General features: G+C 39.4%; 1 protein-coding gene across 1 annotated transcript in view; it reads right to left on the bottom strand.

Annotated features, from left to right (window-relative positions):
* The window catches only part of IQCH (IQ motif containing H), a gene marked incomplete at both ends in the record, with an annotated part of 190358 nt that overhangs the window by 2328 nt on the left and 161938 nt on the right, over positions 1–26092 (bottom strand). The window contains 4 exons of the mRNA XM_084241286.1: positions 3963–4071; positions 8825–8886; positions 17090–17209; positions 25930–26091. Coding sequence (XP_084097412.1) covers positions 3963–4071; positions 8825–8886; positions 17090–17209; positions 25930–26091 — 453 coding nt within the window. The remainder of the gene's footprint in view (positions 1–3962; positions 4072–8824; positions 8887–17089; positions 17210–25929; position 26092) is intronic.

Here is a 26092-nt window from a genome sequence, read left to right as displayed (position 1 = left end):
AAATATTTTATAGTTTTCAGTGGACAGATCTTGCACTTCTGTTAATTTATTCCTAAGTATTTTATTCCTTTTGATGCTAATATTTTATTTTCTATTGTAATTTTGTTTTTGTTTTGTTTTTAAAGATTAATTAATTTATTTATTTATACAAGCACTGGGCACAGTCAGAAGTGCGGGAGGGCGAGAGAATTCACCAGAGTCAGAGCAGGGAACAGAACAGGCAGACTGACGAAGTACACTGCTGAGGGGAGCAGCGGGCGGCGGCAGGAGAGGTTTGTGCGCCATGTGGGAACCTCACCCAGTGGCCGGGGATCAAACCGGCACTGCAGAGGCTGTGTGCAGCTTTGCAACCAAGCACTCAACCGCTGTGCCACTGAGGAGGCCTGTAATTTTGTTTGTGAATTGTTCATTGCCAGTGTATAGAAATACAATTGATTTTCGTGTATTGATCTTGGGCCCTGCAAACTTGTTGAACTTATTATTAGTGCTAATATATGGCTTCTGGGTTCTTGAGGATTTTCTATGTACAAGATCATGTCTTCTATAATTAGAGATAGTTTTGCTTCTTTCTTTTCAAAGTGGCTACCTTTCATTTCTTTTTCTTGCTTGAATGCCCTGGCTAGAACCTCCTGTATGATAATAAATAGAACTGGTGAAGGTCAGCATCCTTGTCTTGCTCTTGATCTTAGGGACAAAGGCTTATAGTATAACTATGGTGTTAACTATGGGTTTTTCTTAAGTGCCTTTATCACGTTGAGGAAGTTACTTTCTATTCCTAGTTTGAGTACTTTTTATCAAGAAAGGGTGCAAATTTTGTTGAGTGCTTTTTTTCCATTTCTATACAAGCTGAATATAGTTATTAGTATGAGACTAGAGTAATAGAAAAGCTACAAAGATGAATCCATTCTACTTCTTTGTTTTTTTAAAATGAGTCTTGGTTGTTCTAAAGCTTTATTATTTATTTATTTATATATACATACAGGAACTGGGGTTCAGGTCAGAAGCATGGGAGGGTGAGAGGATTCACCAGAGACAGAGTGGGTAGCAGAACAGGCAGACGGACCAAAGACACTGCTGAGGGGAGCAGCAGGCGAGGCAGGAGAGTTCTGCTGCGCCATGTGGATTCCTCCCTGGCCTCCTCAGCACTGCAGAGGCTGCGGATAGCTTCACAGCGAGGCGCTCAACCGCTGTGCCACCTGGGAGGCCCCCATTCTACTTCTTGAGATTTATTATTATTTCTATTTTGTTAAGATCTAAAGTTTTTACTTTTATATCTTCCAATAGGAGTAAAAAATTCAAGACAATAATTCATCTGAGAAGACCTGAAATTTAAGAACTATTTTAAATTTAAAATATTTATAAACAATTCTAAAGCTACTTGAGAACATCTAACTTATGATAATTTTGAAAGTCAGCCTTTATCTTGTAGATGGTAATTGGCTCCGCCAACCTCAAGTCTAAGCTCAGAAACTACCAAACTAAGTCCATGTGATTTTTGGAATAAACCATTTCTCTTAGTTGCTTCAGTAGCTGAAACAAAATATCATTGATCTTGTAGCTTAAACAACAAAAATTTATTTCTCACAGTTCTAGAAGATAGGAAATCCAAGGGCAAGGTACTAGCTGATTCAGTTCCTTTTAAGAGTTCTCTTCTAGATTGCTGACAGCTGTCTTTCTTGCTATATTCATTTGGGAGGGGCGTTTGGAAGGAGGAGTGTAAGGGCATAATCCCCAGGGAAAGGGGAGGTTCCAGGTTACCTGCTCTATCCTAACGATGGGTGGAGTAGGCAGGAAGGAGAAGCTAGAGAAGATTGGGAGAAGTGGAGATGGGAATCAAGGAGACCAGGAGGTACATGGAACAGTAAGACATGTGAAGAAGCTGGTTGCTTCTAGGTCTTGGGTTTGTACCAGGAACTTGGGGAACATGGAAGGAAACACCTGAAGGAGACAAAGAGGTGGGAGAGAGACTCATGGGGAGGTTGGCAATGGCAGCCTTTACCTTGACTTGTATTTTGATTTTGCTCCATTGTCCCCAGACTTGCCTGGCCACTGCTGCCCCTTTCTTGTGGTTCCCCATCAGGAGGTGCCTTAGACATGTGGCAAGCTTTTGGTTCTTGGTGGCCCTGTTTTGGGTCAATCCTGTTTGACTGAGCATTTACCCACCAAAGGATAACTTTGGTGCTTCGTGGGGAAACTATTTTAACTATATTCTTTTTATTCTATAGATCACACACTAATTGTATTAAATACAATTTTCCATTGAAGGTCTTAACACTCTATGTTCTGTTTTGTCTTGATGTGGCAAATGGCAGAACCTATTTAGAGCCGGCAGGTTTGGGGATTCCAGGGTACCCCTCACCCTGCCCTGTAACAGGCAGAGAATGGAGAGGAGGAGGAAGCGGAGGAGGGAGGATAGTATGCACACTCTGGTCTCTTCTTACAAAGACACTACATACCATCATAAGGACCCGATCTCCATGACCTCATTTAAACATTACTCCCCATTTCCATATATCATTGAATTGGGGGTTAAGTTTTCAATACATGGATTTGGGGAGGGCACAATTCAACCCATAGTACTATCTGGTTCTGGGTATTAAGCTATTTTTGGACAGATTAAACTGATTACATGCAGGCAGGTTTAGAATTTTGTACATTATAGTAACAGGCAAAATGATGCTATCTGGCAGACATCTAGAAAATAAGTGATAAGCATAGAGCCTTTAGAACTAGTGAAATTTGATGTAACTGGGTAAATTTATTGTTGACTCTTTTCAGTCATGTAGGAAAAAAAATGGTCATCTTCCAACTCACAAAGTCACAATGAAGATTAAAGAATTGTCATTATTACGGTTACTAGAGAGACCAGGCTCTAGCTGAATGAAAAAAAAAGTATTAAAAAATTAATTTTTTATCAAGCTTTTGTTGGGCTTTCCATTTTTTTAAAAGATTTATTTATTTATATAAGCACTGGGCACAGTCAAAAGCATGGGAGGGTGAGAGAATTCACCAGAGCGGGGAACAGAAGAGGCAGACATGGCTGAGGGGAGCAGCAGGTGGCAGGAGAGGTCTGTTGCACCATGTGGGATCCTCTCTGGTGGCCGGGGATCGAACCAGCGCTGCAGAGGCTGCAGACAGCTTCACAACCCAGCACTCAACCGCTGCGCCACTGGGGGAGGCCAGGGCTTTCCGTTTTCTAAGAGAAAAATCACCTGTGGTTTGTGAGTCCTTTGAGCTACTTGAGCCATTCAAACACCATGAAGGCCCAGACTGGGAATCAGATGCAGATCTTGGGGGTCAATATGTTCTGTTTAGCTGGTGTTTTCAAATTTGTAGTACAGGTCTTGCTCCTGTCCAGAGTTTGGAGCCTTCTAGTCAATTACATATAACTGAATCTCTTGGACCAACATCTTTAAAGCCATTTTGTAAGCTCCAAAGGTTACTGGATGAAATATCTGCCCCATTTTGGTGAAACGAAGGCGTAGATGGCTCATACATATTCTGAGGTTTCTTTGCTTCTCTTTATCCCATATAGTTCTTGTGTTCTCAGAACTTCTCTGAATCTGAAAACATGTACTCCTCAGGATTCTCTAACCAGACATTATATTATCTGAAATAAGTAAAATATATTCAGGATTTTGCTTGTGACAGTCTTTCTGTTTTAGTTCCATTGTGATGTTTCAGTTTCACCTCCAACTTCAGAAAGCTCTTGTCTTGAAGCTTGGGTTCGGAATGGCAGCAACTTAAACAAGTCTGCTATATTTCAAAGAAAAAGTTTCAAGCTATTAAATTTAACTAACGGGTTCAGTGGGAACCTTACAATATTGACCCTGCACATTGTAAAATATGTACTGCTTACAATAAAAAAAAAAATGGTTTAGCACTTGTTTACAATACAGCATGAGGTATTTTCAGCCCTTGTATAGAAATTAACCAGGATCGTTAGTTAATTAACACCTCACCTTAAAATTGGTCTCGCCTTGCATATTAGGTGTTGATATTTCTTGATGGATGATGAAGAGATTGCGAGCAAAGGTCATGAGGACCCCCTGGAGATCCTCACCGATTGTTCTGTTAATGATATCCAAACAAATGAGTTTACCAACGATTCCCCTCACATGCTTAAAAACAATCACCCTCTCATTTGTGCCTGTCTGGTGATGGAATTTAATGAGTATTTTCAATCTCACAAGGTGGCAATCTTCAGGGAGATATGAAAGATGAGGCTCCATTTTAACTTGTCAACAAAAAGGATTTGTGTAATAAATATTTTTTATTAATCAACTTAGCAGAATATAGGAATAGGTTCAGTCATTCCTAGCAAAAGGCTACCACTGAGCTAGGGTAGTTGTATTAGCCCATTTAAAAAATTGTTTGAATTCATTTAAGATAATTGTCGCTAAGTATAATTCATGCCTAACAATTGCCTTGTCTATAGAGACATTTTAGCTCAGTATTCTGGAGACTCTTATCTAGGTTTATTTTCTATTTACATATATGAGTGATTTCTGCTACTTTTGGGTGCACCCTACCCTATTCATAAGTAAATATCCCCCCTTCAGGTACAGTTGTCTTTCATAAAGCTGAAGAAATACTTGAAGATTTCAGAGACATCTTGTAAACCAAAGATATAGAATTATATTGTGGTTGGTGAAAATTCCCACCAATTTTAACCTGGAAACAAAATTTCAGGGTATTTTTCTAGCTATTTTTGAACTTTTTTTTAATCAAAGGAAAAAATAGATTCAATGAATGGATTAATTAAAAAAATTGTTCTTTCCTGAGGGGGTAAAAGTAAAAGAGCTAGCTGCCCCTAGCTAGCTGTTAGCTGTGAAAAGCTTTGGGATTACTTTTTTCTCAGTTGTTACCTATAAAATAAGTCACCATAGAGCCTAAGGCTTAGACCTTTTTGGAATTACTGCCTCCTAGCCTGATGGGGTTTTCCCTTGGGTCAAGGTGGAAATGAAAGCTTCCCGAGTCAAAGACTGGAGACCAGGGCTCTTGTCCCTGCCGCTGACTTTGTAACTTCGAGTGTTACATATAAGCTTCCTGAGTCTTCATTTCTTAATCTCTGAAATGAAGGAAGTGAACTAGTTGTGTGTTTCCAAACCTTTTGATTTACATTCCCTAAATATATGCCGACCACATGCCTGCCACAATCATAACTACTTATAACTACTAAACATTATTATCTCTTCTATTAAGAGAATAAATAATAGCCATAGGCAACTTTAGAATCAATAATTTTAAAAAGTGATTTCTGTTTTATAACCACGTGGTCACTGTGTATCAGACCCTGGGTATTTTTTAAGAGGACAGATTCTTAGGCTCCACCCCAGATAACAAAATCAGAATCTTTGGGCCTGGGATCCAGGAATGTGTTGTTTCACCAACCCCCTACTCCATCCCCCCACCAGGTGATTCTTCTATATACTAAAGATTAAGACCCATACTTAAAAAAAAGTTATAGATGTATGTGCACATGTGTGCTTGTGTGTGTGTGTGTGTGTGTGTGTGAGTGTGTGTGATGCTGAGTCCACACATGAATTCATGCTCCTCATGCCATCCTTCCTCAGTCTCCTGGGGTCTTTGGTGCCCAGGCTGGGAATCAAGAGGCTACATGAATGATAAGTCCCCTTTCCTATTAATTAATTCACTTCTAGAATTTCCTTCATTTCCCCTTTTTTGATTTTTCTCAAATTTCAGTATTCCCAGAAATATCCCAGTATACATGTAGTCAGTATAATGTTATCCTTGCAAACCCTTGTCATGGTATTATCATCTGTAAGGTTATCCCCTCTTGTAGGTATCATCTCACCTCTTCTGAAGAGGTGACCAACTGGTGTTCTTCATCCAATGTGACCTGGTTGCAATAAATGCAAACAAAACCTAGCCATCTTGTGAAAAGTGTCTTTTTAAAGCTCCAGAGAAAATCAAGCAATACAAAGAAGAAAAGTTTATATTTGCTCATCTTTTCTATTTCAATATGAGTTATAGAAAATGTAGATTGTCTCCTGGTCATTTTCTATTAAATTATCTATTCTTCTTTTCTATTCTAACATTCTCTGGTTCTATGATTGCAGTAAGGTTTGAAAGTAAGATGGGATAGAAAGCAGTAGAAGGCTCTAGAGTTTGCAGGCAGCCATGTCAATATTGCCTTATCTGTAGGATATATGTGTAGCGATAACCCTCTAGAAGGTACACCAGTTGGACTATTTCTATATCACTGAAGCTAACCTGCAGGTCAAGACTTTCTTACCTGAAATCTCAGGTGAGGTGTAGACACAGCTGGGTGGTTCCTCTTGATTACAAATCTCATTACACATTCTGTAGGTTTCGGCATCAAATCAGCTAAATTCTTGGAGCATTTAATGATGGGGGTTTCCTTTTTTATATAACAGTTTATTTTTATATAACAGAATATTCTAAATTCTGTAATGATTTTCCTCTTGTTTGCTTACTCCATGCCTGAGCATCTTTCTGGATAAATCTTTCTGTGACCTATACCTCAGGAACTCTGCCTCTGCCCTGTTGACACTATCACTGTCTCATCTCATCAATTCTGTGATACAAGTCCTATCTCTGCATGTCAGCCTCTGCTGGGTTCTGTCACCTGCTGATGGGCTTTCTTCATGCCATCCTTTCTCTAGCTTGATAACCTCTGAGTTCCTATCATTCTGTGCCCCAACTTAGTCTTCAGGTTGTCCTTCTTTGTAACTAGAACTTTCCTGATGCTGTGAATTAGCTGCCTGTCAGAATGGCTCCAAGCACCTGAACTCCCAGTGTATGGGGCTTACTTGGCTACTCTTCTTTTCTTTCTGAAGGGCACATTCCCATCCATCCTCACCCCCCACACATGAGTGTTTGTCTAATACCAGTGCTGACCCAACTTCTCCTTCGTAGTTTACCCTTTATGTTAGCCAGTGTAAGGCGGAGTTTATCTCTTTGTGTATTGATTTCTAGTTCTTGTAGTTCATGTCTTTGAATTCCTGAGCTTAAAAATGTATTTCAGCCTTGAATCTTACCTGCTTAATTAGACTCATAACACTGGAAAATATAAATTTCTTATCCTTCAGCCTGCCAACTTAAAATCTATCTGACTGCTTGGTTCTCCTAGTTCCAGTAACTGCCTGATGGCCTCTGTCCTGCTACAAGCTGGACATCAAAGCGACATGTTAGGAGTGAGTGGAATAGGACATTGTTCATCTCTGGTGTTAATGGCTACCAAACTGCTGTTCCCCTCCCTGGATTGCCAGCAGTTGACATGCTAGTCCACATTTACTCATTTATATATTACTGACTATCCATCCCAACTCACTGTCAGTTTCATGAGGGCAGGGACTTGTCTTTTGGTTCACTGCTGTATATGTAACACTTAGTGCTGTCCCTGGCACAGTTGATTAAATGGCTTTGAATTTTCTGATAGATAAGGATAGGGTAGAGAGGCAGCTGAGAGATAGAAAGAACATCACAAGGGAGCAGAGGGCAGGTCCTTCCCTGAACATGCCAGAGGTGTCCCTGGCTGTTATCATTCTGGATATGAATCTGGGCAGAGAAGATGAATGTATTTTTATTGGAATGATATGAATTACAGTTTCATTTATGTTGCTATCACTGCTATATAACAAAAGGGTGGGCAGGAGAGAGCCTAAAATGAAGGGTGCAGCAATTCTCTTAACATGACCCATATTTATGGACTTTTGGGGAAAGGTTGGGACTGGACAGGACAGCTCAAATAGCCAGCTTCTCCTCCCAACTGATGAAAAGTGTTTAAGACTGTAAGTACTAGATTAAATTATAGCCACATGCTAATTCCAAAGGGAAGGAAACCAAAATATTTGCATAAATTTAAATGATCCATGAAGCTAAATATCACTGTGTTAATGATGGCCTGCTATAACTGATAATGCTTTGGTAAAACAAGGCATGTATTTTGGATAAGGGAGTTGAGACCTGTCCTGTGCACGTCTTTGCTACTTTAATATATACCTCTTGGGATCAGTGTCTAGGAGACTGACCACCTGGGGGGAAACTGAGGCTGCTTAGAAACATCAATACTTAGTAGAATAATTGACTCGTTCATTTTTCATGAGATTGATCTTAGTGCATATGTGTGTTCAATGAGAGGACATGATGTCTACACTGCTGTGGAAGTTGTAAGAAAAGGAAATATAGGGGACAATTTCCCAATATGTTAGAATTACTTAAAGGTACCAAATAGCCATATTCCAGGATATTAAATGGGACACAATTCAAAAGTTCTGAGTCCTAGATGGGGATACCACTTTGCTAGCTCTCCAAAATTCTCTGGAGAGAAATTTGCAGGAAACAAAGCACTGAGAAGCTTCCTGAGTATGGTCACTATGTCTCTTCTCAGCATACTCCTATCTTGAAAAGATTGCATCAGGGCTGAAACTAGAGCCAGAGATGGTCTACAGACCCTGCTTTTTAGGGGAGCATCTTACCAAGTTATGAGGACACATCTTAAGCATGCCCTAGTGGAAACTGCCTTCAACAACTGGGACATCTGAACTGGTTTTTCATCAGTCACATTTGCTGGGCTTTGTATGTGTATGTGTCAGAGTGTAATATGTTGTTAAAACTAGTCTCTTACCTATCCATTTTGGATAATTAATCAGTTATATTTATGAACCCCCATTGACATGTCTAAAGTCATTTTATGAAATACTTGAAGATCTAAATAAAACAAGATAGAGTTCCAATAAATCAGCATGCTGATTAAAATGCGTGAGAAGCACCATTCTTGTTGTTATAAGTCTGTTTTCTTAGCTTATTGCATCTCATAGACACATTTCATACTTACAGCATTCCCAGCTTATCTCTCTTCAGGTGTTCATATAATATAAAAACAGTTCCTTGTCTGCCCTATAAAATTTGAATGGGGAGAAAAAAAATAGTCTGTATCTTAGAAATGAAGTATAAGAAATGTGTTACGCTAAGACCGCAATTAGAAATCTGGAGCTACCTGCAACAATTGTGAGAAACCTGTTTAGAAAGACTACCTTTAGGAGAGGGTTTTGATTTGTTTGAGGATAGTGTTTTTTGAAGTGTGATTCTTAGAAGACCTGCATCAGAATCATCTTGTATGCTTAGTAAAAGGAATTTTCATGGGCATCATCAAAGCTCAGGCTCTGCCTTTTAAAGCTCACTTCCTGGGTGATTCTCATGCACATCAAAAATTGAAAACCACTATTTTAAATGGGTTGGGCAATGAGTAAAAAAATATACAGGGAAAGCAGTTTGTTGTGTAGAAACTAATTTGTAAATCAGTGGAAACCTGTGTTGTCTGCAGAATGTCTGATTGTCTTGATTTTATGGGAGATATTTTGCAACTCTACAAGTGGTAGGTGCTTCAGAAACAAGCAAGTTCTGATCAGTCTGTTTGAGGTTCCATAGATTTTCTTCCCTTTCACTCTTGTGGAGGAACCAGTTTTGCTTCTATTTGCATATTCATTTCAATATTCCTGACTTATATAGATATCTGGTGGGTATTTTTTTGGAGGGGGGAATTCTTTTTCGTACTGTTTGTGACATCTACCTAATTCTCTCATCAATACAATCTTTATCATTTATTTATTCTTTTTTCCTTATAAGAGGCATGGTTTTATTCTTTTTGGAAGATGATCTGTTAACACTTTTCTAATAACTAAAAATTAACACTGAAATTATACAGTAATGGAAATGGCTGCCTTGTGAAGTTGAGAAGTCCTTATCACTGAAAGTCCAAAAGAGAAAACCATATTTTTGAGATTGGGTGAAAGAATTTACATGTCAGCATTATGATTGTCCATTTTTATCAGAAAATGCAGGCATTAGGATAAACATTGCACTGGAACAGTGGCTCTCATTGCTGGCTGCATATTAGAGTCATCTGCATGCTTTAAAAAATATAATGCCTGGGCCTCCCTTGGTGGCGCAGCGGTTGAGCTCTGGGCTGCGAGGCTGCCCGCAGCCTCTGCAGCTCTGGTTCGTTCCCCAGCCACTGGCGAGGGTCCCACAAAAAAAAAAAAAAAAAAATAATGCCTGGTCCTTCCTCCAGAAATTCTGGTTTAATTGATCTGGAGTGGGCCCCAGATACAGGGCCACGCTGTGCTGTACTGGAGCTTGAGGCAAAGGGGAAAGATTCAGTATGTTTTTATTTAAAATTTTGATGTTTTGTTCTTCATGGGTTTATGCATAATATTTTTTAAATTATTTAAATTTTTTAAATATTGCATCATGATACTTATTTTACTGTTGAGTACTTTTTGTGCTCCTTTAAATTTTATGCTCTGAATAAGTGACTCACTTGATTCACCCTAATGCCTTTTAAAGCTCCTCTCTCAGGTCATTCTAATGCGTAGCCAGGGTTGAGAACTGACTGGTTGATCTGTAAGGTGTGTTGTATTTCCTCATGGCACTAATATGGTAGCTACTAACCATATGGGGCTACTGAGAACTTGAATTATAGGGAACTTAAATTGAAATTACCAAAAAATGAGAACATATCTCATTAATAATTTTTATATTGATTACATATTGAAATTATAATATTTTGGACCTACCATGTTAGGTAGAATATATCATTAAAATGAATTTCTCCTGTTTTGTTTACTTTTTCAAAATACCTCTCCCAGAAAAATTCTATCTGTGCCTCACATTTGTGATTTGCATTATATTTCTATCAGACCACTGTCTGGTATTCTAGGGCTCTATTGTTAATACAAGTATAGAAAGTAACTTTCAACAAGTAACTCCTATTTCAAAATTTTATATCTCCCTTTGTTAAAACAGTTCAGTATTGAAGGAGTGAATCATCTCCATAATCTCCATATCAGAACATGTTCATAGATATTTTATTCCTAGGTATCTGTGGACATTTATTGAATTTTTTTCCCTCTGGAACTAGAATTCTTGGCTGATAGGGTTGTAGTCATTGTTTTCTTATTTCAGTGCAGCAGGTCTATGGATAATGTTTCCTAATAATGTTGATGAGAACAAAACAATCCTGGCTGACCTTTAAGGAACCAACCAAAGTTATTCACTTTATGTTTCACTTAAGTTGCAGTTTCTGAGAACCTATCAATGATGTTAGGTGATACTACTTTAGTTTTTTTCTTTATAAATTATGTGTATTGAAGTAGATTTACATCTCTGTATCTGTTCCAGGGGTTACAGTTTCTATAAATGTGTACTTTCACACCCTGCCAACCACCAGTGCTCCAACAATCCTCCATCATGTTTCATTGCCCCCCTCCACCCGCTCCCACCTTGCCTGGGAGCCTAGTTGCCTCTATTTTGAGACACATATTGAGTTTATTTTATTTTTTTAAGATTTTATTTATTTATTTATACAAGAACCAGGGTACAGGCCAGATGTGTGGGAGGGTGAGAGGATTCACCAGAGACAGAGTGGGGAACAGAACAGGCAGTCTGACGAAATACACTGCTGAGGGGAGCAGCGGGTGAGACAGAAGAGGTCTGTTGTGCCTTGTGGGGCCCTCGCAGCCAGCTGGGATCAAACCCACGCTGCAGAGGCTGCAGACAGCTTCACAGCACGGCACTCAACCGCCTGCGCCACCAAGGGAGGACCATGTTGAGTTTATTATTGGTTTGGTTTTGACTGACCCTTTGTTATGTTTCTCTATATTCTACATATAAGTGAGATCATCCTGTATTTGTCTTTCCCCTTCTGGTTTATTTTGCTTAGCATTATCCTCTCCAGTTCTATCCATGTTGTATCAAACAGCAGGAGCTCATCCCTTTTTATAGTTGAGTAGGATTCCATTTTATATATATATATATATATATATATATATATATATATATGTATCACTTTTTTCAGATATACTCCTCTGTCCTTGGGCACTTCGGCTGTTTCCATAACATCTATTTTATGTGTAGGCTGCAAGGGATATAGGAGTACATATATCCCTTCAAATTTGTATTTTTATATTCTTCAAGAAGATACCTATGTGTGGAATTGCTGGGTAATATGGCAGATCCACTTTTAAGATTTTGAGAAACCTTCATTATATTTACTGCAGGGGCTGGACCAGTCTGCATTCCCACCAACAGTGTATGAGGGTTCCTTTCATTCCACAACCTCACCAACCTTTTGTTTCTGGTCTTTTTGATATGGGCCATATCATATGAGGTGGTATCTCTTAGTAGTTTTGATTCACATTTCTCTGATGATAAGTGATGATGAGCATTTTTTCATGTGCCTATCAGCCATCTGTATGTCTTCTTTGGAGAAATATCTGTTAGCTCTTCTGCCCATTTTTTGATTGAGTTAATTGTTTTCTTACTGTACTTTAAGATTGTGACCCCCATCTTCTAGTTTTCATAGATTCTGCTGAAAAATTGACTGTTAATGTTCCTGTGAAGGTGATGTGCCTTTTTTCCCCCTTGTAACTACTTTTAAGATTTTCCTTTTCTTTTTCGTATTTAGCTATATAACTATAGAATGTCCACATGTGATTTTACTTCTATATATCTTACCTGGGGTTTCTAGTACTTCTTGAGGCTATGTGTTTGTTGTCTTTTACCAATTTTAGAAAATTCTCAGCCAGTATTTATTTTAAAATGTCTTCTCTGTTCCTCCCAGGACAGTTTTTCCAATTATTTCTGGGACATCTTTACCAAATATTTCACGAATGTATAACATGGATCGTCACCCCTTAACAATTTCCATTAACAATTTCTTTGCCACTCATTGCCTGATCACTAAGCCAATACCAAAATTTAGGCTTCTGTTTTGGGAGCATCCTTTCCTTTGTACTAATTCCTGAATCAAGTAGGTAGGTTATGTTGCAGTAATTAAAAACAAAACAATTCTTAGTTGTTTATAACAACAAAAATATGCTTCTTGCTCATACTCCACTTCCCACATGGGTTGGCTGGTCACTGTTGGCTGGTTCACTCTGGAACTTAGGCTGAAGGAGGCTCTGTCTCAGAGTGCTTCGAGGATTTCCAAGCAGGAAAAAGGATGTGGTAACTCAAAAATGACTGTTTAAGGCTCCTGCATAGGAAGAACATATATCAGTACTGCTCATATTTCATTGGCCAAAGCAAGTTACATGGCCATGCCAAACTTCAGGGGAGTGCTGAGGGAGTATAATTCTGTTATGTGTCATGGCAATCCCCTGATCTGAGGAAATGAAGGCTGGTGGGGTGAAGCTATTTAGGAACATGGCACACTACCTATAAATATGTGAGACCAGCCTTGCCTCACACTGTTGTAGGCAATAAGCAAGACATCCTTCTCCATATGGCTTTCATTACAAGGTATTTCATTAGGAAATTAGTGGTATTTCTGGAGCATTACAGAAATACCAAGAATGAGACCCACCGAGTTGCTTACAAATTCAGCAATGTTTCCATCCAATATCCAGCAAGGAAATAATAAACTCATAGGGTGATCTCATTTCCCTATCTTTCCCATCTTCCCCCAAAATTTTGTATGAGAAATGTATTTTGAAATTTGGTAATGGCAATAGGAAAAAAAACTTCATATTGAGAATTAAAGACTTTTGAGGATTCTTTTTTAGGTCGCATTGATAATGATTTATTGTTAATGTTGCTTTATTCTGGAAGGAGCACTCACATTAAATTTGACCAAGAGTGGGATCATGTAGCAAGGTTACACTGGAATTAGGGTAAATAAGCTCCATTTTAGATGCAGCACAACTCAAGGAGGCAATAAAAGTTTAGGGAAATTAATTGTTAAGCAGATCTTTTTTTCCCCTATATAAGATAGTTGTGGGGGGGGGTGTTATGGAGAAGTTTATTTTCCTTCAGCTGTAAAATAGTTAAGGGATACCTAAATAGAATATTCTACTTGAAATCAATCTCAGAATTCTTGGGTTGGGTTGGTAATGTTTTAGAAATATGTGCAGTTAGTGGGAGATAGTTCTTAGATGGTGTCTGGGGAATGCCTTTGTATAAGAGAGAGAATCATGTTTGGCTTTATGGACAAATATGGATTCAAATGTCAGTTCTGCAAAGTGCCTGTGTGATCTTGGGAAACAGCTTTAACTCTTTGAGCCTAAGTCCCAGAAATAATAGCAGATATAATAGCTTCTTATAGGAGAGATATGAAGATTAAAGAGGAGAGGCAGTAACAGTGCTTAGCTCAGCACAGGCACATAGTAGGTATTCCATAAATGCTGGTTCATCAACCCCCTCTCCAAGAAAAGGCAATTTAAAGAACAACTGGAGTGTTATGTCCAGGGCTGGACCCCCAGGTTTGAAAAGATGAAAGCCCATCTCAACAAAAATAGAGTAAGGGTATTTTTGGAGAATTCCCAGTTTTCTTAAGTGATCACATGATTCCTGCTTCTGACCTCAGACTTTTATGATCCATTTTTTCTTCGATCTCTCTCTCTCATTCTATGCTTTTATTGCTTTTTTTCTTTGTTTATCCCCTCCTTTTTTTTTCAGGGTTCTTCCAGTCTCTGGATTTTAACCTCTTTCTCCTGTTCCTTTTTTTCATATTATTCCATCACTTCATTGCCACCCTAACCCATAATTGTCTTTCTCTGCCATTTTATCTCTCATCCTTTGTAAGTGGTGTAGCACAGGTGACCTGGAGGCAGTCTGGGAATCCATGCCGGCTCTCTTTGGTGCCTTTCCGTCTGCCCCTTTCTGTAGCCCTCCTCGTCCTCAGTGGAACCCCTCCTTTTACATCATCTGCTGTTTCCCTTGGGCAAGAGCAGTCTGTTGTCCATATTAAAATTTGTTTTTAGAAATGAATCCAATCAACCCTGAGCTACAAAGCTGTAAATAACTTAAAAATTCTGTGCTTTCTTTTCCCCAGAAATACTAGAACTTCAATGATGTACAGAACCTTTAGCCAAAGATTTTTAATAATTGTAGGCAAAAGAAAGTTATGAAGCAGGTTTTCTTTTGGGAAGGAAACTTTTCCCACCAATTATGCTGGTTCAGAGTTTTTTATGCTTTAATATTTTAGAATAAAATAAATAGATTTGGAAAAAAACTAGAGTTAGAGATAGCCACTTTCTGGTACATGGAAGTGTTTTAGCCTAATCAGTTTGGGGCTAAAAACTATTTAATTCTAAAGGGATTATGTCGAGCAGATGCAACAATTAATTTCTGGTAAATTGGTTTAATCTGTTTTTTTTTCAGTCTCTTTCTCTGTTTTACCAATTTTGATATAATTTGCAAGGGAATTTGAGCTCTATTATACATATTTGCAAACTGCATGAACCAATCTAACCAAAAGGCCTCATGTACCCTCACGGTGCCCTGCAGTGTGGTGGGGACTGCCAACTGTCAGTCAGGCCATTCTGTTCATTGTTGGCCCTGTACCCCGTACTATCTGCTTTTCAAGGGCCTCTAAAAAGATTTGATTCCTGAAAATTTCTTTTCTCAAGTGTGAAAAATAAAAATGAGCAAATGTAGAATCTGTTATCTACAAATCAAAATAGTCGGATTAATTGGTTATTGTTTAGTAGTTATGTTACTGCATATAAATTAAATTTAATGTGAGAGGTGAATATATTTTAATATATTTTTTTAAATATAGAAGCAATATTATTCACAACGGCCAAGATTATTATTATTATTATTATTATTTATTTATTTTATTTGTTTGTTTCTTTTGTTTATACAAGCACTGGGTACAGTCAGAAGCACGGGAGGGTGAGAGAATTCACCAGAGTGGGGAGCAGAGCAGGCAGAAGGACCGAAGTGCACTGCTGAGGGGAGCAGCGGGCGGCAGGAGAGGTCTGCACGCCATGTGGGACCCTCCTCTGGTGGCCGGGGAGCAGCTGGGGATCAAACCCCAGCTGCAGAGGCTGTGCGGGCAGCTTAGCAACCCAGCGCTCAACCGCTGTGCCACCCGGGAGGCCCTATTTTAATATTTTTGATGTGATGTGGATTGGGTCTTCCACAAGTAAGAATGCCTGGGGTCACTTCTTAAGATATCCCTGTAGGTCAGAGATTTGAGTAACTGAATCAAAGTGAAAAAAGACAAGAAACTATTTCCCTGAGTAACAATTCTCAAGGCACAATTAGAACTTCTAATTTAGGTAGGAGAAATTACACCCCAATTGTACTATTCAGCTACAGGGTGATCAATATTATTGGAAATAGACCAAAAATTGTGAAAACTTTTTACCAGAACTCCTGCTAGAAAGAGACTACTATATGTGGGTGGGAGGATGCTATGGACTGAATTGTGTTTTCCCAAATTCATATGTGGAAGCTCTAATGCCCCATGTGCATTGGGAATAGAGCCTTTAAGGTGATTAAGGTTAAATGGGGTCATAAATGTGGAGCCCTGCTTGGATAGAACTAATGTCTTTAGAAAAGATGTTACACAGACACCAGAGCTCTCTTTCTTTTCCCCTGCCCCTACCCCACATTAGGACATGGAGAAAAGGCAACTATCTGCAAGCCAGGAATAGCGCTCTCATCAGGAACTGAATTGACCGGCACCTTCACTTTGGACTTGCAGGTTCCAGAACTGTGAGAAACCACTATGGTATTTTGTTATGGCAGAATGAGACAGTTTGTTCACTGATAAGCAGCTCTGTGTGGGGTCAGTTGCTGAGGAAATGCTTAAGGATCAAGAGATGGGCCCCAAAATGTCCCCAAAGTTTGGTAGGGCTTTTGCTTTAACCAAGGTGGGGTGTGCAAGTTTGGGGACAGAGCTCAATTTCTGAGGAGTAAGTGCTATCTCCATGGAGCTGACTTTGTCCTTCCTCAAGCAGTACTCAGCTTTCCTCTAAATACATGTCAAGCTAATGTTTAACAAATATCTGTTTGAAAATCATTTTTTAGACTCTAAGACTAGTGGTTACCGTAAGGGAGGGGGGAATGGCTAAGTTGGGTAAAAGGGGTCCATTGTATGGTGAGGAAAAGAATTGAATTTTTAGTGGTGAACTTAATGTGCCATATATACATGTTGATTTTTAATGGTGCACCTGAAACTTGTATGTTACAGTGCAATGTTACTTCAATTAAAAAAATATTATCTTGAAGGGGCACCAAATTATTAGCTCCCTAGGTCACCCACATGCATATTTTTGGTCCATCCCTGACCAGCTGTCACTCTTCTTACCTCAATGTCATAGCCAATGCCATGCGCCTTACACATCTGGAGAAAAACATAGTGGAAAACCAGAGAGAGATTGCTGTGTTTCAGCTGGGTGGTCATCACTGCATAGCGACTGGTGGCCAACTAGAAAAGATTACAACTGAGTGTCAGACTTTTATCAAATGTTGAAATAACCTTAATATTAGAATAAAGTTGTGAAGATTATACAGTGAATTCCTGTATATCCCACCCAGTACCCCTATTGTCACAACTAAGGAACCAAGTTGCTACATTCTGATTAACTACAGTTCATAGTTTATTTGGATTTCGGTCGTTTTTCCCTAACTCCCCTTTTCTGTTCCAGGATCCTAGTCAGGATTATACATTATATTAGTCATCATGTTTCCTTAGTTTCTTTTAGGCTGCAAAAGATTCTCAGAATTTTATTTTTGATGATCTTGACAGTTTTGAGGAGTGCTGATTGGGTGTTTTGTAGAATGTCTCTCAGTTTCTTTTTCTCAGGATTAGACTGGGGTAGTGTTTTTGAGAGAAAGACTGTATAAGTAAATATTTCATAACCTGTGTCAAAAGTACATGTATTGGGTCTCCCCGGTGGCGCAGTGGTTGAGCGCTGGGTTGCGAAGCTGCCCGAAGCCTCCGCAGTGCCGGTTCGATCCCCGGTTGCTCCCCGGCCACCGGAGGAGGTTCCCACATGGCGCGCAGACCTCTCCTGCCACCCGCTGCTCCCCTCAGCAGTGTACCTCGGTCCCTCTGCCTGCTCTACTCCCTGCTCACCCTCCCGCGCTTCTGACTGTACTCAGTGCTTGTATAAATAAATAAATAAATCTTTAAAAAAAAAAAATACATGTATTAACATGACTTATCCCTGATGCCAAATGTGGTCCCCATGTTAAGATGACTTTACTGTAAAGATACTTTTCTTCCTTTCCATATTGTGCTTTTTTGAAGCAAGTAACTAAATATAGTCTACCTTCTTGAGGGGACCAATATCAGAATTTTTACTCTGTTTCTTCGTTTGAGAAATTGCTATTCTTTATCTTGCTTGCATATCAGTGGGAGTTATTCCAAAGGGATTCAGCATAGACCCAAAATATTTCAATTATAATATGTATATTAAAAAAAAACACCAAACACCATAACTTTAATGTGTACAAAAGAAAGCATTTGGATTCTAGCAGTTTTGTGACACATCCTTTGTGAGATGTGATATTTGTCTTGTTTGTCCTTGGATAACTAGAAATTTGGAGAATGCCATATAAGGTCATAGGGCATAGAAAACGAAGGTGCTTGACCCAGACTTTGAACTTTAGGGACCCTCAGGTGCTGGGCAACCTGGGGCCTGTACTTGTGAAGTCAGTTGGAACAGGAGGAGGACCAGAGCTGGTTGCAGGGATCAGAATGATCTGACATTATTGTCAGAGCTCAGACTCCATTTCTGCAATAACACAGGTGACCTAGGGCTGATTGAGTGAGGGCCTAGTGGGCAATGAACACCCTTTTTCTCCTGCATCACATATATGTACACACACACGCACACACACAGATAGACATGCACACATATACCCAGGCTTCATGTTCACCGTTTGTGAAATATGTTTTCTTTCAAGTACCAATTTGTATCAAGTACTATATCTGGTGGTCATGTTATCAGTATGATTAATTAAGCCTGCTTTTGCCACATGTAAGCAAGTCCACATCTACTAGAAATATTAGGCTCCCACAGGCCAATGTAGTTTGAGTTGTATATTTCCTAAGTGTTGTCTCATTTGTGGCATTGGGAATTTTGGTTTTGTAAAAGAAAAGCTATTGGACCCTCATCTGCCTCACAATTGTACTTAATCACCTTGGCCTATCAAGAGTTTTCCCTGGCTGCCTTTCTTACATGATTGGGGCTTTCTGAAAGCAGGTACTGTTTGGTTTCTGAATTCCCAGACTGGTCATTATGCTAGCACCAAACAGATATTCCAGTGTTTTTTGAATGAAAGAAAGAATGGATACATGAAATAGAGTAAGTGGATAACACTTGCCTCTGACTTAAATTAATTTTTAAAAATTCATGGGACTTCTAGTCAATTAATACTTTGAGGTAGAAATAAGTGTCTCATAAAGCACAGAGGATGGTCACACCATCTCTTGGGAATGACAACTCAAGGCAAACATTCCAGGCCTGGCCCCCTCATAGAGCACCTTTTGGAGCACAGTATGGTTCTGGTGGACTTGGCAGGAATTATTGGTGGGGTAACAGGAACAAGCTAAATGAAGTTCTGGCTCAGTTGATCAGTCAGTTTGGATGGACAAGGACACCAGCCTACTCATTCTGCCACACCAGACCATGCCATGTTCCAGCCTTTCCAACCAAGGCCGAGAAGCCTAAGCTTTGTATACAAAAGTGAACTGTAAATACTCTGGAATTACATTGTAGTTACTGAGCATCTAATTGCATGGTAATTACCATGAATTCACAAGATAATTCCAAGGTTATTTTTGTCCTCTAAACTTGTCTTATGCTGCTATCGTATATAAACAAGCAATACTAAGATCATGCTCCAGTCAGCGAGGGAAAGCAGAAGGCAGGCATTTGGCTCAATGCAGGATCTGGCTCAATGCTATGTAACTTGGCTTCAAAGCAAGGCAGAAGAGCTCACTCTCTATTCTTACTGGACAGCAAGTAAATGCAGGCTGCACTGAGGTTTATTCTTTTCTGTGGAGACAAACTGCATTTTCCCTCCTCCTAGACCTGGGCCTATGATTCATAAAGAATCTGAAAGAAAATCCAGAATATTTGTTAATATATCTCCAAACTGCCTCTTCTTTTCCATAACTATCACCATCCTAGTCCAGGCCTTTGTTGTCTAGATTTTTCTTTCCTACTTAGGAGGTGAGGAAGCAAGCAGAATTCAGCTGTGGAAAGCTTATATTGAGTCAGAAAGACTGAGATTCAAAACCTGACTGAGGCATTTACTATATGTAGGATTTTGAATATACTATTTAACTTCTCTGAAACTTCTGATTATTAAGAAAAATTAGCACAGCACCTGCACGTGAATAACCAGAAGCTACTATTTTTGTGATGGTTTCTTTGAAAGTATCTATAGGGCTGAAAAGCATCTGAAAGCATTTTTGGCCTACAACAGAATTTCCCATGCTGTTCCTTCCCCAACACCTTTCTGGGGTTCTGAACATTACCACCAGGTTAACTGTTTCTGGAACCCAGTTGGTCAATGCTTAGAACACTTCAATGATGTCTCCTTGCCCTCAGAATGATATTCAGACACATGGCATGGTGAGCAGATTTGCCTGAACTTGCTCAGTACACAGCTCCAACTCTTGTCCTACTCTCTCTCTCTCCCAGATTCTCTGCCCCAGCTCAATTGGTTCATTACATCACCTAATAGACCTGGGTTCTCTCCCTTCTGGTGGGGAAGAGCTCCCCCTCCTTGCTCTTTATTGACTGCCCGGATCTTTAAGACCAGACCAAACTCTGTGTTCTTGTTCAAGTCCCCTGGCTCTGCCAGCCACAGTTGTTTCTTCTAAGACTTTTAGCAGCAGGTTGAGGAGCTATCACTCAAATAACTGTGTGGTTTTTCCTTGTGAACATGCTGCTTATTTTATATTCCTTTTCAACTCCTTGAGGACAGGGACTTTATCAAATGTTTCTATATCCCTGATGCTTGGTGTTTTTCCTGACATACATGAAGTGTTTATTAAATGTGTTATAATAATGCTAATAAACATGAACCTGTAAGATACACCAACTTTTTTTTAGACTTAATTCTCATTTCTACAGGAAAAAAATCCTCACTATCTATGGTTGTCTTTCATCCAGTCCAACAGCACAGGTGATGATATTGTTGTGAGGATGACTACATAAAGATGTTGAAACAATGTCTAGCACAGAGTAAGTTCTTAAAAACGTTAGCTCTTATTAACATCTATTAAACTAAATAATTTCACAAATAAATATTTAAAATGAAAAATGATCAACCAACCATAAGTCATTACATCAGAAAGGGACAAAATCACAAGACCTGGGCCTTGCTGCTTAACTTTATGACCTTGGGCAGATCACCTTATTTTGCATTACCTCGGTTTCCTGATTTGTAAAATGGGTATGATAATCCCTATCTTATTTATTTCTTGAGGTTATCATAGGGATTAAATAATCTCATGCTTATTTTTTAAATGATTTATTCATTTATGCATTCAAGAATTGGGGTACAGTCCAGAGGTGCAGGGGTGAGAGGATTAACCAGGGACAGAGTGGGGAGCAGAACAGGTGGATGAGACAGGAGAGATCATCTCCCTGGCCGCTGGAGGATTGAACTCATGCTGCAGTGGCTGTAGATAGCTTCATAAATGCTGTAACTTAACCCCTTGTGCTACCAGTCAGGCTCTCTAATGCCTATTTAAAGTATTAATAGTATAAAGCATTATACAAATAGAAAATATCATTTTAAAAGGGTCGATTAGTGTAATTGACTCTTTTCTGATGCTGTAAAATCCATTTAATTTTCCCAAGGAAGTCATAACTGAAATGGGTTTTACATCATCAAAAGACTCCTCCACAACCATCTGGCCCATTCAGTGCTCACTGAGTCTCAGCCTAACACAGAGCAGATTCCATATGGTAATATGTCTGGAAACATATTAGGGCAAGGAGGCAGAGTCGTCACTGAAGTGTTCTGAGCATTGACCAACTGGGTTCCAGAAACAGTTAATCTGATGGACTTTCTCTGTGGCTTCAACTAGAGACTTTAGGTATGAGCCTAAGTTCCACTCTGGAGCTGGATCATTGATTTTCAGTCAACACAGACAGATTGGATAACACAGTGGCCAAACACAAGTTTTAAAGTTTGACACACCTAGGCTTAAATCCTGGCTTCCACACTTGCTTGCTGAGGGATTTCCTACAAGCTGCTTAACATTGCTTATCCTTTACCTAAAAATGAACATAATAACAGCACCTGCCTAATCTATTGGGATGTACAACAACAATATAAAGCACTTAGTGGAAGTGTCTGGCATGGAGAATAAATTTGATACATTTTGGGTATTCTTATCATATTATTATATGCATTATAGTAAGCGTCTGGCCTATCTGTGTCTGTTGATAAACTTGGAGTTCTTTGCTACTTATTCTTATACCTACTGTTCTTAGTAGAGTGCCTGACACAAAGTAGGTGTTGAGTAAATACTGCTGAATTTACTTCTAGTTGGCTATTATGGAAAGTATTATGATGGCAGATGAGGACTTGCTAAAAGAATCTATGAGCAAAAGATGTTCCCTTTCCTAGCACCCTACTGTACTTGAGGCTTCCTAGGCCAGGCTTGGTATAGAGTCCATTCTACGTCTCCATAAAATAAAATCCCTCAAGAGAACTTGAGGGTCATTTAGTACTCCCTCATTCTGCAAATGAGGAAACTGAGATCAACATTCACCACCTCTGATTTCTGGAACAATGCTCTTTACTCCAAATTCCTACTTGTCACATTTGGAATGTGTGGGAATCTCAAAAGTTATCCTTTTTTAGCAAAACAGAGGGGGAAAAAATAGAAGACAAAATATTATTGGGAGAAGTCTAGTCTTATTAAACTACCTTTCTAAATCACAATCTAACAAGAATGCTTCAAGTCAAATAAAGGAAGCTTGAAATACTCCTTTTCACTGGAGAATATAATTTTGCTTCTGCCACAATTTAAATTGATTTAGTTCTGAGCACCAGCACTTGAAGTGTGGAGCATATTCTATTTTCGCCATGATACTTGTTTTGACAGTGATGCATTTCAGTTGACATAGTTGAAATCCTTATGTAATAAATCTCTGCCTGAAAATTAATCATGTTTATAATATTCTGAGAATTAATAACACCCATTGCTCAAATCATTAACTTAAAAAAGGAGCTTCCAAAATCTGTTCTCGGCAGTAAGGGACCACAAATAAATGAATGTTTGATAAAATAATCCAAGTAGCAGTTTAACAAGCGTAAACTTGAATGTGGTTGCAATAACACAGAACTATTGTTTAAGGGTTGGCAGAGGCTGATGAGGTTCTTATTTCAGTTAGGAAGCAGGCATCCACATGCATAATGAACTGCTCTCTGAATTATTAATGTGTTGCTTATTTAGCCTCATCTGTCTAGAAGATAATGTATCCTAACTCTAATGAGTGATTGGTTTTGTACATAATTACAGTAGCAGCAGTAGCGGAAAAATGTGTGCCTTCAAAGAAGGAGTTCTAAAAATAAAGTCATCACATAAACTCTGTTGTTGCATTCTATCAAAATCAAACCCGAAGCATTTGAGAATTCATAATAAATTACAGGAGACAGAATCATTATTAACATCATAATTTAACACAAAAGGTTTTACTTAATCATTCATTACAGATCATGTGCTGTTAAAATGCTTATAAATTACTTGGGTTGTTGTAAGATGTTTGTGGAGATGTTCCTTTTTGGCCACTCACCAACCGTGATCGTGAGGGTCCATGAATAGAGATGAAGAGTAAAAATGAATAGAAAAGGGAACAATTTATGCCCATTCTGGTAGAATGTTAATTAAAAGTTAAAAAGTCATTAGGTGGCTCCTTTTTTGTCTTTAAAACATGCATGTTTGGGACTTAGTCCATCTTATTTCCACCTTCAAGTGGTTAATTGTGGAGGACACTGGGTCAGAAGCCCATGCATCTGGTATAACCAGGTAGAAATGATAGTTTGTTGCCACCTGTTTCTGACATGGGACAATAGCTCTCCTTACAGTTCACAAAAGTTTTTGCTTTCCTCCTTCATATCTTATTATTTAAAAGAATGGGCACTAACTGGGAGCATTTTATAGGGATTTGTTCTGAATGTGCCCTCATCACTGTGGTTTCATCTGTGCATTTCCTTTTTCTTTAGTCTTCAAAGGTACTGTCAACTGACTGATCATACATCTGCTGGCATCACAGTCTGTTCACACTTATTCAGGGAGCTTCAGTTTGGTTGAAAATTGTACTGTGTACAATGCTTCTTTTCAAAATTGCCTATCATGTGTACACATACATGGGAGCATGTGTGTGCACACACAGCAGCTTCAAATGAGAACATCCATTTGTCTTTCTAAAACCCAAAGCACTTTTAATTTATCCCTACATCAGAAATCCTGCCCAGCTTTTCCTCAGTGATTGTGGAGACATTTGAATTATTGAAGATTATAATGCTTCCCTTTTGTGTACAAGCAATTCCTAAAATTGTTTAAGACTCTTGATCACAGGAGAATTCCCATATGTTGCCTGCAGCTAGGATTGAAACCTATAGGCAAGATGAAGAAAAAATCTAATTCAAAGTACAACTTCTGCTTACAGCCTTCTGAAGCGACATACTTAAATGCAGCAAATTGTTTTTGTAAGTCTTGTGTTGAATACTAACTCAGCTTCTAGTTTCCTTTTAGAAATGGCATGAAGTTAGGGTCACTAAGCCAGAAGTTTTACCTCTGTTCCTACTCTAGCATCAAATGTAGGGTCCTATAGATCCCATTGGTGAGAGTGGAGGCCACGGGTGGGGGGGGGGGTTTGGACCTTGCAGATTCCCCGCAAGATCCTGGGACATAGTGAAAAGAAGTTTGTTTTTCCTGCCCAGTTCAAATCTGCTTCTCTTCTTAATGAATGAAGAGGTGGAAGGGATTCCTGTAAGAAAGGCCCTGTGCCACTACCTCATATTGTGTTGAGGAGGAGAATGAGGCCATTACCTGAGTCCCTCAAGACATCTGCCATCCTCTCCAGACTTCCAAGTTTACACCAAGTTCTTGTCAAGGAAGGTGACTAGGTGGACCTTTAGCTGAGTCAAACAAGGGTTCTTTAGATCCAGAGGCATCTCTTGGACCCAAAGAAGTTTAGCAAAGATGCAGAAGGTACTGCTTTGAAATGCATTAGGGCACCAATGTGGGGGTCCTGTCAACCACTGGAATTCCTGTTTTATTTGTCTGGTATAAGGCATCTCAAGTAGAACTTCATTAGCAAAAAGGGTATGAGAAGGAGAACATGGCAGCTATCGGGGCAGCTAGACAGAGGCCTGGTGTGCTGTCATATTCCACCTGTACTACAGACTATCTGGTCCTCTTGGTCTTTGTTCTCTTTCTCCATGACTGGTTTAGCCCACTGTCCCCACAGAAATTGACTTATCCTTTGTTACCCAGGGTTCTGAAGTTGGTAAACCTCATCCAGCCCCAGGATTCTGGCCCCAGCTGCCTTGGCTATATTGGGTTGTGATGGTTGGGGCTGTGGGGAGAGACAGATCATGATGAATATCATAAACCATGCTGGGAAAGTTGGGATTTTCCTGAAGATGACTGGAGTCACTTAAAAATAACCAGTAGGGGATCAACAAACTCAGATTTGCTTTTGCACCTTGACCATGTTGACTGTGTGTTTAGCTTGAGGGGAAAGAGAAAGGCAGAGAATCTTAGTGAGAAATGATGATACTAGTGTGAGATGATAAAAGCCAAAACGAAGGCAGTGTCTTCCAGAGGAAGTATAGGGGAAGAAAGATGATGAATGTAATTCTAGATAGTGATTGTACCTAGAAAAATAAGGATTTTATTTGAAAGAATTGAGAGGGGAACACCCAGACAGATGTACCCCAGGCATGTTCTTTCACCTGGCTACAGTCTCTTCCTATCTCTGGAATGCCCGCTACCCTTTCCTTTAACCAATATATCCATAAGCCAGAAGCCCACTTTGAATAATGTAAGTGAATTGCCCAAGATTCTTTCTCCTGCCTGTACCCAGAGAGCCTGGAATGTAACCAGGACTCAGTAAGTGGTGACTGAGTATTGCTGAACACTGGGGAGAAGTAGGATGTATCCACTGTTACCTGTGTGCAGCTCATTTTCTTCTTGTTCTCTGGAACAAAGAGGGGCACTCCAAAGGTGCTCAAACTGCAATCCAGATTGCCATTGGTCAGGTATAAGGCAAGCTGAGTCAGGGCCAGCTGGTCACTGTAGGAGAGGTTAAGACTTGTGGCCCACACC

This window comes from Talpa europaea (assembly GCF_964194135.1).
Source record: "Talpa europaea genome assembly, chromosome: 8".
Taxonomy (NCBI): Eukaryota; Metazoa; Chordata; class Mammalia; order Eulipotyphla; family Talpidae; genus Talpa; species Talpa europaea.
The sequence above is the reverse complement of the archived record's forward strand: the minus strand, read 5'-3'. Positions and strand labels throughout refer to the sequence as shown.